The 20,109-nt window shown below is 40.6% G+C and overlaps 1 protein-coding gene across 6 annotated transcripts in view; it reads right to left on the bottom strand.

The window, feature by feature from the left end:
* PTPRZ1 (protein tyrosine phosphatase receptor type Z1) overlaps positions 1-20,109 on the bottom strand; it is a 211,801-nt gene that overhangs the window by 146,083 nt on the left and 45,609 nt on the right. For all 6 annotated transcript variants that reach the window (XM_032791702.1, XM_032791701.1, XM_032791698.1 and 3 more), the window contains exon 2: positions 12,972-13,037. In XM_032791702.1, coding sequence (XP_032647593.1) covers positions 12,972-13,037 — 66 coding nt within the window. The remainder of the gene's footprint in view (positions 1-12,971; positions 13,038-20,109) is intronic.

Here is a 20,109-nt window from a genome sequence, read left to right on the forward strand (position 1 = left end):
TGGAATCTCCTTCCTTAGAGGTTTTTAAGGTCAGGCTTGACAAAGCCCTGGCTGGGATGATTTAGTTGGGAATTGGTCCTGCTTTGAGCAGGAGGTTGGACTAGATGACCTCCTGAGGTCCCTTCCAACTCTGATATTCTATGCTTCTATGAATGCAATTTACAAGCATCTTAACTTTTGGAACAAAAGCATTTATTCATGTTTATGTTAGAAAATATGTTTATGAAGTGAATAAAATATTGTAGAAAAAATGTAGACAAAATGTATAATGTTGTTAAAGGATTCCACAAAGTGCTTTAAAATCTATGTTTCTTTTTTTAAATGGACTCCACTGTTCGGGCATCAGTTTAGCGGTGGCTAGCTACAAATTTGAGGTTTTTCTTTTATAATTTTCATACAGCTGGAGGCCCGCCATTCCCAATCTACAGATATACATTTGCACAACAGGAAACAATGTCTACCAAGAAGAGGGTTGTGTTTTTTCTGGAAATGACTGATCAGTTGTAAGGAAGTGGATAAAATCTTCTAGCATCCTTGCAGAAGATAATGAACAAAAGGAGCAGTGGATTTAACTGTTCTACAGCAGTGCTAATATTTATAAACTAGTCAGCTGATTTGAAAAGCTTCCAGGTAGTTTAGAGAGAGAGAGAGAGAGACACACACACACACACATACACACACACACACACACACACACACAGTGAGGGGCAAAAAGATAGAAAGAGAAGATTCTGGGGTACTAGACCGGTGAGCTCCAATAAGCAGCTACTATAATGCCCTTTAAATTGTAACAGAGTAGGTAAATGGCTGGCATCATTATATGACCTTTTAAAATGTGTTGCTGATTTGCTGGTAGGCTGTATGAACTCTTGCAGACATTCCAACAGAATGCACCATGGTAACCATGCTGGAGAGTGTCTGTGACATTTTGGGAAAGGGAGCTGAGGAGGGGGTAAGCACAAAGATAGCCAAGGGAACAGAGTCAGCTGGCTCCTTCTCCAGCACTGTAATAGCTGCTTGATACTGGAAAGAGTTTCTCCCTAGAATACCGTAGACAGAAAGTGACAGTGATTTTATAACTAGTATGTAGACAGAAGGACTAGGAAGGAAGACACCAAAAGGCTAGGCAGAGATAATTTAATATGGGAAAAGAGAAATAGGCTTGGTGGAAAGAAAGCAAAGCAAGAGACACTTTGAAAAATAGTGATTGTGTCACAGGAGAAGAAAATCAGACAGTGTTGGCAGAGTCACAAATGTAAATGCTAGGGAGGGCTGATACAGTGAAAGGAGTGTCCTGAGAAAACGCAGGCACTGAGTACTTCTCTAAACCAGAGCCTAATTGGTGAGGAGGAGTTAATGCACAGATCATAATATTGACCAAGTACATTTGCATTCCTGCCTCCCATGAAGAAGAAGTAAAGTACCATTAGCCCCATCTTACAGATTTTGTCTCAGAATTGAGGCATAATATGTTAAAGTGGCTTATCACATTGCATGTCTGTGGCAAAGCTTGGAGATCTGGGTTATGTTCCCGACTTCCCATCCTGTGTTAGGGGCCAGACCTCCATGCCCAATATAATACACTGCCTTAAGCACACAAGAGGCCAGCAGCAGCAGCAGGTCTCAACTTCCCATCTGCTTTTCCTGATGCTTCTGACTAAGAGCATCCTCTGAACCCCATTTTCTTAACATTCAATGCTGCACCTGAATGGGGAGTTTGAAAGAAGTCCCCCGGATGCTGCTTTTCATGCTGCATTCTGGTTCCCTTTCATGTCCTTGCATCTCTTCATGAAAATCATTTCATCTCTGTCTCTGTCCTTACTCTCTTCTTGCCTCAGCCTTCCTGTCCTGTACCACCTTTCACACATCCAACTCAACCTTCCCTAATATACAGAAATTGTATGTAATTTTAGGACAAATCATTCAATTGGGGATGAGGGGCAGGATAAATGAACTTCAGATGGGCTGAACAAACCCTGCAACCAGATTATCATCTGTTACTCTCACTTGCATGAGTACAGACATTGCTTTATCTGGCCCTGCATCCATATCCAATAACAGACATTGACAAACAGTCATAGGTTTTGACTAACAGTCTCTCACTGATAGTTAAAATATGTTGTTAAAGATTAGTTATAGCACGATACTATAGTACTGACAGTATACAGAGATTTACAAGCAAGGGGAATCTACAGATTTCCCTATTTAAATCATTGTACTTTTCTCCTAATAAAACGTGCTACATGGTATCCATTCTACTGTGTGTTGCTCTCCTTCTTCACCCTGTTTTGGATATTCTGAAAAGTGGTAAAGTGACAGATTAAGGAGTTTGGGAACTCATGTTTCATATTTAGTTCCTAGAGATCACTCTAGTCGGAATTCCAAGGCTCACTTCACAAATAACATATTCCAAACATAACTCTAGCCTTCTTGAGTACCTATCTGAGATAAGTGAAGAGGTATCAGTTGCTAAATAACATTTTTATTGCTTTAAAAAAAATTCAAAAGAAAAAATACAGGTGGAGGATTCATTCAACCAATACTTTAAAACATTTACCAGTCTCGATTGTATGTATGCAAGAGTGGCCAGAGACTTTAAAAGTAGTTTCTAAATCCATGGTTACCTGAGACATTAGAAAATAATTTGCAAATAACTGGAGCAATTCCAACTGCCACATTTATCTGATGTTGAAATACTGTAGCAATAGTTTGTGCACTTTTCTCTTTTAAACTATCAAATAAAATAGTGTAGGATTTTTTGTTTGTTTTTTAAATCAGTAGAATAAACGGCTGCTGATCTATGACAACCCAGTCTTGGCCTGGATTAACTCTCTGTTAAGCTAAGATATTTCAGATATTTAAAAAAAAATTCCTAGTATCCTAAACTTCTAACTTGGGAGTCTCTTCCCAGCCATCAACCATCTTTTCCAGGTTTCAGTACTCTCATCTCCCCACCTTTAACTGCATTATTCTTAAGGCCCACATATTTCTTTAAAATATCTCATTTTGATCAGAGAAAGTCCACCTGAGAGGACTGACACTGAGTTCGCAAATTCATTGGTAGTATTCTAACTCACACTGAGTAGTGCTGAAGTGAAGAATCTGTAACAATGGATGAAAGAGGTGGCTGATAAAACATTCTAGAACAGTCAACATTCTAGAGCTGTCAAAATATTTGTGGCTATTGAAATAGAATTAGGATCTGAGAGTGTCAGATCAAGGAATTCCATAGAGTTTTTCTGGTTTAGCAGCTACAGCCTAATTTCTCCTAAAGAAAGCCCTTGGGAAATGTGGAGGAAGGCCCCAGAGGAGGGAATGAAGTTGATTTATTGTGAGTATACTGTGACAATATGGAAAGAAATATCTATAACTATGTCCAGCTTTGATCGGTGTGCAGAGGAACTATGCACTTCTTCCACCTGAAAGAAGGGCTCAAGCTGGCTCTTGTGGCAGCAGAGGACATTCTGCAGGTCTGGGACCAAGCGGAAGGAGTGCGGAGTTGGGTCGGGGGATGTATACTGTCAATCCCCACCAGCCCTGTGGAAATTATGGCAGAGATATGAACACAGCTCTAGGCTGTAATAGCTTTTCACTGGACCATCTCCACCGTGGCGGCCCACCTTTCATGAGGAATTGTGGGGTAACCACCAGCTGCAGAAGCCCTACCTTGAGAGTGTGGTTCCATTTGAGCCATGCAGCCATGGAGCAATGGTCAAGGGAAGAGGGTACTGCAAAGTTCAAGGAACCAGTCCAGGAGCACATGACCTCTGCATGGATGTCTATCGCTACCAGTGCTCTTCTAGGATCCATGAGCATCAATGAAGATAGATGCAGTTTGTAGGCACAACTCATTGTCTGTTCTGAGGGGAAGACAAACCTTGATTCCCTGGTGGAGCAACAGGGGGTGAATCTCCCAGAAGACCCTCATGGAGGTTTCCTCTTCCTCATTTTCCCCTGGAAGGGAGTGATCAGTCCCTTTATATTTACTTCTTTCCCCTCCATAAACTACTTAAACATTTACTGTTTCTCAACAACTCCTGATCAAATGTACTCATCTTAGAAGTATTTTTCCCCCCCAGTTGTCAGCCCTGCAGAGTCAGCCTGAGATCTAAATCAAGTGGGTTTCTTTCCTTGCCGTGCGTTATTACCAATGATAATAGAAAGTCTGTAAACCAAATTAGGTCATTGTTGACACTTGGATAACCCCACTGGTGTGAACAGGTTTTCACAGGTGTGACTGTATGGAACTCAGTAAACAATTCTGTTGTTGATGCACAAGAGGGAAGAACAGGAACCAGTTCACGCCCTGTTAATTGTATTGGATCTGAAGGCCTAACTGGAGCAAGAGCAGAAAACACTTATTTTTGACTCTGAAATGAGCAGATATGACTCTGAATACGCACAGGGAGCCAATCTTTTGAGTAGGAAGGTTCCATTTTTATATTGTCACTATTTAGTGTGACACTGCATTTTAAACCCATGAGTCTAGGAAGAAATTAAGAATTTAAATTTTGGGGGGAGATACTTTGATGTGCAAGAAAATATAAAAATGTACAGAGAATCTAGAAAACTGAGTTTCTCAAACTGTATTGCAATAAATAGGACAAATATACAATCTATGACAAAAAAATATTGAGTCACATGAACATAGTCTGAAAAGTCTGCCCCTCCAACACTTTGGCCAGAATAGATGAGATTGTGGTGAAGTATTGTAATTGGATGCTGGTATAGGCCAGCAGCAAATTATCATCTCACTGTAGCAAGGGAGAAACATGGAGGGAATTTCAATTTTTAGAGGTATAAGTCCTTTCCTGCACTGTCCCTGGGACAGTGCTCAGCTGCACATCACCCCACACAAGCCCTAAATATGCAAATAAGCTGCAGGAAATCTTTAAGAATGCTCAGAAATAGTAATAAATACGATTGTAATTTTTGTCAATAGGGGCTATTCCATGCTCCCCTCGCTTCTATATCAATCTAAGCAGTTGTTCATCTGCCTCAAACTGGATCCAATTAAAAGGGAAAAAAATTAAAAGGGAAAATATACGTGTGCTCCTTGGAGGTTCACAAAACTCTCAAGTGTAGAATATTCAAACATACTATGTCCTGTCTGTGCTTCTCTCACTCTCTGCTTACTCCCCACTCACCTGCACTGGGGATACACCACCTATCTTAGGGATAAGGGCAGGCTGAGAGGGCCACTGGGGGAAAAGTCTTACCCCTCCTTACATCCCTATGAGGCTTCATAGGTTGGGCCATGATCTGTTCCGTGAGATGTTACAGTTGTCACTGGTCAGTTGTGTGGCTCTTTTTCATGATGTGAACATTTATACAAGTAGACTCACTGAAACTAATAGGATTACTCACATGAGTAAATGCACACACCAAAAGAGGTTCATAACTGGACCCAACCCAGTGGGATTGTTCATGAACTAAGATACTGACATGAGCATGAGTAAGAGTGACAGACCAGGTCTTAAGTTTGCAGGGCTCTGATATTCATCAGTGCAGAAATCTATTTTGGTTTGTGGTTGACAATAACCTTATGTTAAGCATCTGCACATTTCCTCAATCTTGCCTAGTGTAGCACGGCTTAAATATACTTACAAAAGAGAAATAAATCCGTGGTTATAGAGGAGGTTGGTTTACAGGGAAGGATAGCTCAGTGGTTTGAGCACTGGCCTACTAAACTCAGGGTTGTGAGCTCAAACCTTGAGGGGGGCATTTGGGGCAAAAATCTGTCAGGGACAATACTTAGCCCCGCTGTGAAGGCAGGGCACTGGATTTGATGCCCCTTCCAGCTCTATGAGATAGGTACATCTCCATATTAAATTATATTTAACCACAGCCCATACTCTAGTGTGAGATGACCCCAGCGTGCTTGTTCCTTTTACTTCGGTGCATGTCCCAGAGATGGTAAGCTTAGAAAAAGCATGTGGCTTAAGATTGCCTATCTCTAATAGGTACCACATACACCGTTTTGAGCCTTGCCTATGAAATTTTCATCAAAACAATAATACCATACTTTAACAGGCACATCCTCACACACATTCTCGATCATCTGTAACTTTGAAGCATCTTTTTAAAAGATCTAGTTAATGAGATGATGTGTTGATTCTGAGCATTACCCACGTGCTCCATTGCCTTTGTATGCAGCAGTTACAGGGGCCAAGTGGGGATGGGATAGGCCTCATCGGAGCAGGAAATTTTGGCAAACAGATCACTGCTGTCTTAATTGCAAACCATTAGAGGGCAGAAAATTATAGAACTTTATGAAACTGGGGACAAACATGAGCTGGGGTCATACATGGGTCATGCTTTGTATCTTTGTTACTTTAATCTGCTACAAGCATCCAAGGCTGAAGGGCCATGTGCAACCATACCAGGGCCCACTTTATAAAGAATATCTGCATTGTGTACTTAATTTTCCACCGAATTTATGCTAAAAACTGTTGATTGCATCAAAGTTCAATAAGCTGTAATTTGCTGTTATGAGCCTTCTTTTTTGTGCTCAAAGACCAATTCTACTATAACAAAAGAGGAAGCTTCTATTTGAATGAACAGGCTCTTTTGAACCATAGCTTTTATTTATAGGAACATAAGGGCCACACATATTTGACCATAAATATAGTTATTTTCTCATTTATTTTACACATGTTCTTTGCTTGTTTCTCATTGACACAGTCCATCTAGAGATTTAAAATGTCTTCTCCATGGTCAATAATGTTTACATGCAATTGCATACCAGGGAAAACTGCAACCCTGTGATGCACTGAAATGTGTAATGTTGTAATTTCTGTTGCTGAATCATCAGCCTGCCCAAACACAGGGACACAAATGCATGGAATGAACTATCATGCAAGAAGCATTTGGACAGTCTCCTAAGCAAACAGCCAACTAGAAAAATGAAGCTAGCCTCTGAGCCACTTCTTAAATCAGCTAATTCAATAATCCACACTATTTTTATCTTTTATGCTAGAACCTTTATTAGGGTGGGACCCTCCAGAGCACAGTGGCATAGGTTTTTCTTGGTTATTTACAGCACTGATCTATCAGGTCGTTTATTATTGATACATGGATATGATCACAGTCATGTATTTCCTGCAGGGCAATACAAATATCAGGTCTGATCACAACATTATGCCAATACTGCTATAGTAGCTAGCCAGCAGGAATAAATACAAATATGATGCGACATGCACCCTCTCCTTGGAGCCCAGATGCATCCATGCTTCCTAGTTTCATCAGCCCTTGGCTGCTCCTGAACCTAAGTTTCCCATGTGTCAGCACCCTGCCATCTCTCACTTAGTCCTAGGAAGAAGGAAGGAATTCATTAGTTTTCTTTCACCGGGGAAACCATCCTATTAAAAATGGTATTTAATAATTGCAATCTAACCTCAATTTAATATGACTTAATTACAAGAGACAGATCTTCACCTTGTAGGGGTATAAATGTGGGCAAAGTCCCTCCCCCCAACCTACCAGTGCAGCTTATTACCACATCAGGCATAGGGAGGAGAAGCTGGGGCTATGTCCCCAGTGCTCTCACTCTCTAACAGGGGGGTGCAAAGTGGGCAGAGAGGGGTCAGGAGTGTGTGGAGCCTTAGCTCTGCCCTCCTAATATATAGGTAAACCCAGTTTAGCTGGCACACATGTCAGGGGTGGGAGGGCATTGTAATCAGCTGCTGGTCAGGAGTGGTAGTTGATAACTTTTCCTTGGGAATAAGAGGGAAGTAAGGTCAGCTCTCTGTGTCACAATTCCTTCCCTGAGTTCCAGCTGAAGTGGCACAGCTATCTGCTGCCCCATGGAAGAGTGATAAATAGAAGCACACTGATTCCTAAAATATTCATAGATTCAAGGTCAGAAAAGACCACCCTAAAACATCCCCCAAATAATTCCTAGAGTAAATCTTTCAGAAAAGCATTCAATTTTGATTTTAAAATTGCCAGTGATGGAGAATCTACCAGTGCTCCCAGTAAATTGTTCCAATGGTTAATTACCTTCACTGTTAAAATTTTATGCATTATTTCCAGTTTGAATTTGCCTAGCTTCAATTTGTAGCTATTGGATTGTGTCATACATGTCTCTGTTAGACCGAAAAGGCCACTGTCAAATATTTGCTCCCCATGTAGGAACTTATAGACTATAATCAAATAACCCCTTAAACTTTTCTTTGTTAAGCTAAATAGATTGATCTCCTTGAGTCAATCTCTATAAGGCATCTGTGTTGTAAGCCCTTTATCATTCTCATGGCTTTTCTCTAAACCCCCTCCATAAGCAAAGACTTCTTTTTCTGGCATTTCTATGTAACTGAGTTTGCCACGGAATTTACCCAGTCCTGAGGAATTAGGCAACAGAATCTAAGGTCAAAAAGCCTAAAGTTGGGCACCTGAGTCCATACATACACAACAAACAGAACTGGAAATCTAACAGAATGTCTAAAAAAATCAGGCCACTTTTAGTTAGGAGCCTAAATACGGATTTAGATACCAAACCCAGGTTTGGAAATGTTGACCTATATTTTCAGCACCCACAGTTTCAAAGATAAGCGTTTTAATGTGAACTGAACATGAGCTGGAACAGTGATGTTTACTGGAGAATGAAACTGATCACCTGAAACAGTAGCTCCAGCTGATATGTTGAATTATGGCAATGTTAATGTTAATGTGGTTAGTCATTTCACCACTGATTGTTTTCACAGTAAAGTCCTTACCCATAACTGTCAGAAGCAATTGGGGTGGGTGCGAAGAGGGACATCAGGAGTTAAGAGTTGCTGATGTCGTAAACTAGTTGTTCAAGACCCACCAGAAAAGTTCAAAATTATCTTCAACCCAGCTCAAAAGAAGGAGGAAAGAGATGCATCTTTTGCAGTGCCAAAAGCCGCATCAGCCCTCTGAATTCCAAACTACTCTACAACTCCCACACCTTCCTGGACACTCCAATCTCAAATTACCTCTTACTCAATAGCCAGGGTGAAAGTTGGAGCTTTTGACAACTTCCGAAAGGCAGTTATGCATTGTCAAGCTGCACACTGGGAGGCAGTATAAACTGAATTTAATATCAAACAACAAGACAAGGAATACTAAACTGGTGGCATTATTCATTCACATATTAAATTCAATAAAAATATCTCCCTTTTTTATTTACTGGAAAATTGGGTAGAATTTCCAATTTTAGCATAATACTGCACTGGAGTCCTACAGAAGCTAGGGGCCTCATCAGAGAATTTAGATCCTGTTTGAGGCACATGGGAACATGAATATAAACAATAAAACCCTGACTAAGAGTAGAATTTCACCAAGAGAAAAAGTGATTCTTTGTAGCAGGAGTCCATGTTTACAAGGTATATACACAGACTTGAAACTTCTCAGACCACATTCTTCCAGATACATCAGAAAAGCTGCAGTAGGCCACTTATTCCAGCTAAAATTACGTATTTGAACATGGCATCCATACAAAAGCTTTCATGTAGATGTCACAAAAATAATTTAAACTCATGTTGCTTGTTTTACAGATTGAATTAGCATGGGATTGTTGCTGCACCCAAAATATATATAAATGTTCATTGTCCACCAAATAATCAATTTCACCAAATGTAGTTGCTCAGTATACTAAATTTTTTCTCTGTAAGATTATCAGTCTCATTATTTCTTAATATATGTCACTATTTTAGAAATGTTCCACACTGGACAAAGAGTCATTTCATCTGATAATTTAATGCCCAATTATAATCCTATTGAAATAAAGATATTTACTTAGCAAAATAGCTGTTAGGGTATATTTTTCTGTTTTATGCATTACACATACACCTGCAAAATGCTTACATTTCTTGCACCTCCAAAATTCAACACTTGTGTATTCAAACCAGCTTACTTCACATGCAGATTTATAGATCTATGCATGCAAATGCACGGTTTAGTGCACAGCAGTAAATTGTGTCCTAAGAATTATGAAGTGTATTCAGAACACAGGTATTCCTTCAGAATACAATGTTGTTAATAACATTTTATTAGGAGCCTAATTTAAAAGATATGTAAACAATGCCATGGTATATGAAGGTGGCTTATTATTAAATTACATTTTCAGGATTTTTGAGAGGGAGATTCAAATTATTCTTTCATTTGTCCTATTCTATATCAGTTCATATGCTACTATCATCCCACTGTAGCAGACAAGCACCTTCCAGAAGTACATTAAGGGAGGTGACCATATGTCCAAGTTTCCCCTGACACAGCCTCTTTTTTTGAACTGCTTTTCTTTGTCCAGGCAGATTTTTCAAACAACAGGAAATGTCTGGGGTTTTTGCAGAGCAGACAGGCTGCAGCTCAGAAAGAGCCCCATTTGGTCCACTTCCTGATCGGTCCCTCCCCTGCATTCATAGCTGATTGGTCCGTTCCCTTGCAAGCCACAGCTGCCAGATCCTGCCCACCCAGGCCTAGGCTCCCAGCCTTGGGAAGGGTGTCCCACAGAGACGTGCTGATTGACAACCGTTGCTGCATCCTGGGCTTGTGCCTGCTGTCCTGTCACTGCCCCCTATCTCCAATAAGTACCCCTACCACAGGAATCCCCTCCAACACACCCAGCTGTACCCCCATCTATGTTCCGCTCTTCTCATTTAGCTCCTTCACCTCCTCCACAGAGTGTCTGCTTTTTGATAACCTGAAACATAGTAACTCTAGACGAACATTTGTGGGCAGGGTGAAGTTTGTCCATACCTGGCTATATTACTGTTTACTAGCAGATCAGACTTACAGGCCCCTGTCTAAAGTAAATTGTGCAACTGCAGGAGAGGGAATTCTTCTATCTCATGCTGATGAAACTCAATGGTTGGAGAGCCCCAAAGGCCCACAAAGCTGCCACAAGGCAACAGCCACAGAGGCTAATTTCTCAAGCTCTTTAACGCTCAGGATTCAAGGCTATCAAATCCAAGCATAATTTGAGTCTGAGCAAAGAATGAGTACACTTTCTCAGTTTGGGCTGTACATTCAAACTTGTGCATGCAAGTTTATGCACCAAACCCCTAGTTTCCATATGCAAACAGGCATGTGCATACCTCGTATTGCCAACTTTGAGCATTCAAAAATCATCAGTCAGGCCTTAAAAATTCATGTGACTGGCTTAAAAATGTTGAGATTTAATAAACAAAGATTGGGTTCTTTTTATTTGCCTTCTGGCTTTTGAGCCTTTAGAATGCTCTCAGGTTGTTACATTTTAAAGTTGTTCTCTGCAACCATGAGGACTAGAAACTTACTTTTAAAAAATGAAAGCTGAAGTTTTGACATATCTCTTGACTCCAGGAACTGGAGCTTTAAGAAACACACCAAATATCATGACAGTTATGATAAAATTATGAGAGCTGGCAAAATTGAGTACATAGACAAATTCAAGTTTTGGTGACAACAAATGCATCCAGAAGGAGATAGAACATGTAAGACCAGGAAAGACTTTGCAAAAAGAGTCTTAGGAGGTCTCATAGCAACAGAGCTGTGCAGTTGAGCTGTGCAGTGTGGTCTCAGCCACATACAAACTTCTTAGAGATTAAGTCTGTCCATCTGAATGGTACAGATCCAGCTTTAAAAAAAATCAGGCAGAGAGGATGCCCATGGATTAGAGGTGTTACTGCAGTCCTGAGGGTGTAGTAGCAGCTGAAAAAAAGTTCTGATGGTATTTTGTGGCCTAAGGGGAGGTTCTGTCCTGCCCTGATCCCCATATCAATCCCCTATGCAAAGACGTGCAAAAATGCTTTACTAGTTCTTTGCATAGGGATCAGGATTTGGCCTCTGAGCATATGCATTCTTTGTGATCAACTCTACTTTTATACAGAGTAATATTTACAAAAGACAGAGACGGATTTTGAATATGGAATGTTGCACTGATTGATCTTGCCCAGGGATACTATAGCACAAAGTGTCTGAGTAGGTGTTTCCATTATAAACTCATTGTTAAGGGGTTTATGACTTGCCTGGTTCAATTCTCTCTGGGCTCAAACTTGTTATACATGTTCTACCATGGAAGAAAAGGTTTTGCCTTACAAACTGAGAGATGGAGACTAAAATCAGTTTAGTTCTATTTTTAGATTTGAAAAGTTATCTGTAGCTTCAGAAACTTTTTGAACTAAAGATATTAAAAGCTGAAATTTGCCAGGTTCCTGATTCTTCTCATACTGGTGCCTTTTGACAGTGATTAAGCAAATTAAAGCCGTACAAAAAGTATGTGGCTATATACAGCTACTATATGTTACTTTGCATTTTTTAAAACTGGCTCTGAGTAAGATGTATTGAAATATTAATTTTGTTCTAAAGCATTATTTACATCTGAAAGATCACAGTCCTTCATAGCAAAATCTGGGATCCTGAAGTTCTAATACAGCCCATCTGTATAAGTCTTATTCACCTGTTATTCAATCCATACTGAAGACAAGTGTGGGTAAATCCCAAGCAGCAGTAAAGTCCTCCCCTCCCACAGATGGGAGCTCTGTATGAGACTGACTGATCCTGAGGATGGTGTGGAAAAAAGACAGTCAGGTGCTCCAAAGCTGAATCCTACCAAGTTCCAGGAGTGGACATAGAGCAGGTGCAGGTAATTTCGCTACCCCTCAGCCAGCCATGGCCTGTCTGTCTGCCTTGCACAATTCCCAAATTGTGATATACAGGTGATGAGAGAGAACGCCTAACAATAGAAGGTGAGTACTCAAGTCTTAAAGACCATTGCATGTTAAACCACTTTGCTTAAATCAGAGCCATGCTGTTTTGAGTGTAACAAATTCAGTGAAAACAAATCTAGCCTGTGCTACAGCAACTGAATCAATACTTGTTCCTGAAACTTTCCAGACTTAAAATTCAAACTCTGTATATATAAAACTCAGTCCCCAGTACAACTTTAGCTACAGCTATATTGCAGACCCAGAGTTCTAATAGTGAATGTGAAATATCAAATCAAAATATTTTCTTCAGTCACATAATGCATTTACCTGTATAGGACCAGTCAATCTCTTCAATCATTTTTCTCTGCTGTCTATAGTATCCATAAACCAAATCTACAAAAAAAATAATAAAAACAGAAAAGTATCAGTAACAAGAAAAAAAAAGGGATGAATCCACAAACAAGTTGTGATGCTGGTAGACCAGGTACTAGCTCATGCCAGAACCCTAGACCAATTCACTTGTATGTTAGTATAGATCAAAGTGATTGTTAAAGGTATGAGTGTATTTAGTATTTAAATGTCTTGAACACTAGTGGGATGTTATCTGCATTGTTTTTACTTATCGCATCCTATTATAATGTTGTAGCAAACATTTACATTGTGTATACCCCTGGGACTAAATAACACATCAAACAAGAAAGAAGCCTTGTGGAATTCAAATGAAGAACTTTAACAGAAAAAATGCTAACTTCAAAGCAAGTGGCCATTGTGTGTGATGATCAGAGGTCAAAGACTCAAAATGCATTCATTCCTCCCTCCATTATCAAAGGAAAAGCCCATGTGGGTAGTGACATTGTCAGCTTGTTTTCTGTGAGAAGTATGGACTCAAGGAAAGGTCCTGCATTTCTGGACTATTTGGACTCTTACAGGGAAGTGTACCAGATGCAAAACAGAGTTCCTCAGACACCTTTTGGATATTCTGGAAAAGACTTTTGGGAATGTGGCAATTTATAACATTACTGCCACCACTGGAGTTACAAACTGTGACTCACCAGTGCCTATATTTAAACTCTCAATAACTCTCTTGTCCTTTTCTTAGCTAATAAATCTTTAGTTAGTTTACTATAGATCTGGCTTCCAGCATTGTCTTTGGTGTAGGATCTAGTGTACCAGCTGATCTGGGGTAAGTGACTGGTCTCTTGTGACTGGAAGCAACGTAAAATTAAATATGATGTAATTTTTGTCATAAAAGTTCATTTAGGCTGGAGACGCTAGGGGGATTGTCTGTGGCTCCATGGTTAGACCAGTATAGTGATCCAGGAGTTCACATTTGTTAATGGCTTGGTGAAATCTAATTATAGAACATCTACCACTTTGGGGTATCTACCCTGTTTTCTGACACTCTGCCCTGAGGTAGGCTCTCACAGTCACGAGCCACTCCAGACAGTGTGACACAAGTGAATTATCATTTCTAATGCCTAGACATTTATTAAATTCACCTGTTTTAGATTTTGAATGGTAAATATAAGATAAACAAAACACTAATGCCATCAATATTACAGTCTACATTGGTCTTATAAGCAAATGTGCACAAAATAGTAATGTATTTTAGTAGTTTTATTTGAATGTAGATTATTGACCAGTTTTAAAGCTTTAGCTCATCCAGATTTGATATACTTGTAGGTAGCAGGACTAATGAAACATATCTTTCTTCTTTCCAGTCTTCATTCCATCCCCACTCCATTCTCTAATCACATCTAAAGTACAGCAACTGGCACCAGAAACTCCCACTTCCAGAAAATGTATTCCTTCGTGGCCCTTCAGAAATGGTCAATTCTGGCTCCACTGAAGTCAGTGAGAATTTTGTCATTGACTTCAAGGGGCCAGGATTTCACTCTAAGGGTATGTCTACACTACAGGATTATCCCGATTTTATATAAACTGGTTTTGTAAAACAGACTGTATAAAGTCGAGTGCATGCGGCCACACAAAGCACAATAATTCAGCGGTGTGCGTCCATGTACCAAAGCTAGCGTTGATTTCTGGAGCATTGCACTGTGGGTAGCTATCCCATAGTTCCCTCAGTCTCCCCTGCCCATTGGAATTCTGGGTTGAGATCCCAGTGCATGATGGTGCAAAAACAGTGTCGCGGGTGATTCTGGGTAAATGCCGTCACTCAATCCTTCCTCCGGTGAAAACAACGGCAGACAATCATTTCGCGCCCTGTTTTTCCTGGATTGCCCTGGAAGACGCCATAGATTGGCAACCATTGGAGCCCGTTTTGCCTTTTGACACTGTTACAGATTACGTGTACTGGATGCCGACTGACAGAGCCGGTACTGCAGGCTACACAACACCATCATTTATGCCTTTGCAAGATAACAGAGACGACGTTATCAGTCGCTTCTATGTACCGGCTGCCATGCCATTGTAAATGGTGATGAGATGACAAGTTATCATCGATCTGTACCGTCTGCTGCTGTCCATGGGTGCTTCTGACCCGCCTCTCACTGAGTCGGCTGGGAGCGGCAAGACAAAAATGGAATGACTTCCCCCGGTCAGTTCCCTCCTTTCATGTTGTATTAAAATAGAGTTCAGGTCCTGCCCCCATAGATATTGCGGGCAAGTGTACTTAGAGAACCAGTGCTAACCAGAGTCCCAGAGAGCACAGCTCCCGCTGGTGTGTCAGATTCCCTGCAGAAAAATGAGGAGCTTACAACCATTCTAGCGGGGTTGCCCCTGCAACAACCCACCTGTTGCTTCCCTCCTCTCCAACCTCCTAGGCGCTACCGTTTGCAGCTGCTCCCGCCGTTTGTGGTGACGTGCAGTAATAAGAAGGATGGATAAGAACATGACTTTTAAGTGAGATAATATGAGAGGGAGGCAGCCTCCAGCTACGCTAATGATACCAGGCAGACATTAACGCGTGAGAGGGAGAGGCAGCCCAGCATCCTGCTGCTATGATAGCTCCAGGCAGTACAGAGAATCTTTTCTTTAGACATGAAAAGGGGGTATGGGCGAAAGACGGTATCGTTCTCAAACTGGCTCCTATCAAAATGATGTGCCGCGGCTGATTGAGCCTCAGCCCCCATGTTCTATGATGAAGACGCTGCTTACAGCCCATTCGCTACCATCTGCTGCGGATAGACCGGGCACGTCATTCCTATTTTTACCCACGGTATGCCCGGCCGACCTCACCTGAGGCCCAGCAGGAGCACATCCACAGCAGATCGATTGCACTCGAGGATGGCTACGAGTCCTACTGCACATGTCCGTCTAGCCACCCTCTCTCGTCTCCCCCCGAGGAGGAAGGTATGAGCAGGATGCTGTGTCAGTGCCGCAGCACCGTCTGTCTACCAGCACATGCAGCTAGACATATTGGCTGACATTGAACAAGTCATAGAAACGATTTTTTTCCCTTTCTTTCATGACGGGAGGAAAGAGGGTCAGGAATGACAAGCATATACCCTGAAACACCCCAGACAATTGTGTTTGACCCTACAGCATATGCCGCAGCCTCAGCCAGAATGCAACATGCTTTTTCGGAGACTGCGGGGACTGTGCGGATAGCCTGGAGATCCTCAGGCTACTCCCTCCGCCTCCCTCCCTCCTCCATGAGCGATTCCATTTATATCTTTGGCTTTCCAGCCGTTAACGCCTTGTCACACAGCACGTGCTGGGACTCTGTATCATAGCAAAGAACTGAAGCATCTTTTTTTCAAGCTTTGTCATTTACGTTATTCTGTAATGCCGCAGCTACTGTTGCACTAGCAACAGATTGTCTCCCCATACAGCGATCAGATCCAGTATCTCCTGTACGGTCCATGCTGGAGCTCTTTTTGGATTTGGGACTGCATGGCCACCCGTGCTGATCAGAGCTCCACGCTGGCCAAACAGGAAATGAAATTCAAAAGTTTGCAGGGCTTTTCCTGTCTACCTGGAGAGTGCATCTGAGTTCAGATTGCTTTCCAGAGCGGTCACAGTGGTGCACTGTGGGATACCGCCCGGAGGCCAATGCCGTCAATTTGCAGCCGCACTAACCCTAATCCAACACGGCAACACCGATTTCAGTGCTACTCCTCTCATCGGGGAGGAGTACAGAAACCTGTTTAAAGAGCCCTTTATATCGATATAAAGGGCATCGTTGTGTGGACAGGTGCAGCGTTAAATTAGTTTAAAGCTGCTAAAATCGGTTTAAACGCATAGTGTAGACCAGGGCTAAGTCTTTCTTTGTCCAGTATGTGACTGATGACTTCATTTGATGATAGGGGGAGCAAAGCTTTCTGCAATGGAATTTCAGCCCTGAATAGAAAAATTGATTACTATTAAAAGTTTGTATTATACCTAGATTTACGTAGTTTTGTTTTTAGATGAATATCCACCATTAAATAACCTCAGACCAAACTCTGCTCTCACTAATGCCCATACAACTCCTGTGACTTTATTGGTGTGCACAGATGATAAAAGCAGAATCTGGGCCCTCATGTTTAGATAGAGGTTGCAGGGGTTTTGAGAATCCCTGTCATATTTTAGGGTCATAACCCTAATGTAGTTTCTTTAAACATTGTTCAAAAGAATCACACTGTAACCTACTGCAGAAACAATTAACTATGCAGGCATACCAAGTGCATGTACTGATTGTCTTTTTTGAGAAAATGCTGTAAGATGGTGTAAAACTCTGCTCATATTGTGCCATTGATAAAATTTTACAAAAACAAAGACGTTAGCTCAGCAAGGTCCCTATATTATTTTCACCAGGACCCCTGGAAGAAAGCCATCATATATTATTGATTATAGGACATTACAATTATAGTTGCTTCTGTGCAAGAATATTTACATATATATCACAATATTTTCCAGTTGTTTCCCTGGAGCATGTTGCTGATTCTGACAGGACACCTGAATCATCCACATGACTCCAACTCCTTTAAGACATTTCCCCTGAAATCTTGCAGCCCCTATACATGTGTACATCCACTGTAGTCAACAGAATTTGGTGTGCACAAAAACAGCAGGATAAGGCCCTTACCAGGCAAAATGGTAAGTGAGCTATGTGTAGAGTGTAACTGAGAGTGACAGCCAAGCCATGCTGTTATGTATATTAGCACTTTTTCTGTACCACCTTATGTTTTCTTTTAATCAATATGTAAAAGAAAGCTATTTAAGCCCTGATTCCCAGGTGTTAGTTGCTGTCTCCAATTTCCTCCTTTATCTGTTGTTCTCCTAATTGTTACTTCAAACAATCCGTTGGGTATTCATATGCTAATGAAGCAGAGTTTGGGCGTGAGAGAGTACTACCACTTTTTAAATTCCATACGGAGGTCTGATGGACAAGGAGTGATAGCTTCAATGAACAAGAAAAAAGGAGAAAGATTCACTTTTTTGGTGCATTATACACCTTTATACCCAGTAAATCTTGTGGGAAGCCTGTATAAATGCCAGAGGATTTTCTAAGTTCATACACCTTTACTCTGCTAGTCACCTGTTGTACTCTTTACAAAATGCTCACAGAAAACTGATTTACAAATACTATGCTTTCCCGCATTTGCAATTGTTAACTTTTTTCCCATTGCTCTCTTTCCATTTTAAAAAATTGAAAATTGCAACACACACACACACACACACACACACACACACACAGAATGAACTGCTTTTGAGGAAGGTGATGGTGGAAGTAATGCACAGCTGGGGAGGGGAGAGTTTGAAAAAAGAGTGAGTGAAAGACAGAGAGAGGACACAAATACAGCAGTGTTTCCTCAGTGGTACTGGTGTAATACTACTATGAGAAAATACAGTAATGCTTTGTGTAAATACTTGAGGTTGACCAGCTGACGGTGTATGGACAAAATAGGGGTGGGATATCTTTGTGTAATTTATTGTGTGTTATAATTAACAAATCTACAACCACTTTATTCCTGGCTACCTAGGAGTAGGCATCCATGTAAATGCAATGCTTTATTGTGTTTAAATTAAAATTTTATTTTAGCTGAATGGAAGAAGAAAATAATTTAAAGAGGAAACAAAAAATGAAGTCAAATGTGCATTATTAGAAACTAATTTCTGGACCAAATGCTTGATTTTAAAAATTGATGGCAACATGGCTTTTGCAAAATTGACCCACAGTATTTCATCCAATACCTAAAATAGTTTGAACTCTTAATACTGGAGGTTTTATTTTATAAAGCAAAAATACTTCATGTTTTCATGTGCACCTAGGCTTGCCTGAAGCTGCAGAACATGTTTCCACAGCTTTTGATTTATTCAAACAGCAAGTTGGCGGAGTCATAGGATGTTTTAGCCAGTTGCATGGCTACCTTTATATAAAAGTCAGATACGTATTAAAAATAATTAAAATGCTTTTCACTTCCCTATTCCCTCACACTTCTACCAGGCCAAAAATTTCCTTGTGAGGCTATGAAACTAATTTTCTTTTATTTCTGCACAAATGGATTTCAGTGGTGCACATAGCATTTCCACTGGCACTTAAGGGACATTTCTGGCAAGAGGCTACACTGATGAAAATGTGTTACTACCAGGTTGACTCATTCGTTGTTGGCCTTGTTGCATGTTCCAGTCCTTAGCTAGGAGGAGAAAATGGAGGAAGATGATTTTCTGGTTAAAAGTGGAGTACTGCCAGTGACAAGATCTAGTAGTTATTTTTCACTATTATAAATACCCAGAGTCTCCTTTCACTTACATCAGTTTTACCCTCATTTACGTCATCAGTTAAACCACCAGTTTAGCTCCATTTACCTTAGTGAAGTTACTCCTAATTTACTTCTGGGTACGTAAGTTTGACTGATGCCCAGAATTTTTATTAATTAAAATGCAAAAGTAAATAATGAATAGTTCTGTCAGTAAAAACAAAAACACTTCTGTGCCTGTGACCCTCATTTGTTCTGGCTCCTTTATATTACTGACATTGGGCAAAGGGGCCAGAGGGCATAAAAGGCCTTTAAAAACCTCAGATCCAGCCAGGAACCCTCCTCACAAGCCCCAGCGCAGGAGACATTGCTCACGGCAGAAGGGGCATGTCTTTAACAGGTCTAGCATTTGACAGAAATGGATTTTATTTAAAAACAATGGGCCATATTTTGATCTTAGTTATATCTGTTCAATCCTCATTCACTTCATTAATGTTCCATTGAAAAACTGAGAACAGCATCTGCATCCATTACAATTCAGTAGTTAGGAAAGAATATGGCTAGAAAAATATTAAATACAAGTAAAACATAAATGAGTTTATTGCTTTTTAATCTTTATATTTGAACGTTTTCCCAGTACGAAAACTTTTAGGTTTCCCTATCCCCACAAACAAGGCATTTCAGCACTGCAATTTTATTAATATATGTACTATAAACACAACTTCATGTAAATACTACAACTAAGGCATTAGAAGGCACTTCTAACTGGACTTTGGGAAGGTTTTTTTTACTATTAGTTCTTAGTAAGACTATATCTCACT

The sequence above is a fragment of the Chelonoidis abingdonii genome, chromosome 1 (genome assembly GCF_003597395.2).
Source record: "Chelonoidis abingdonii isolate Lonesome George chromosome 1, CheloAbing_2.0, whole genome shotgun sequence".
Lineage (NCBI taxonomy): Eukaryota > Metazoa > Chordata > Testudines > Testudinidae > Chelonoidis > Chelonoidis abingdonii.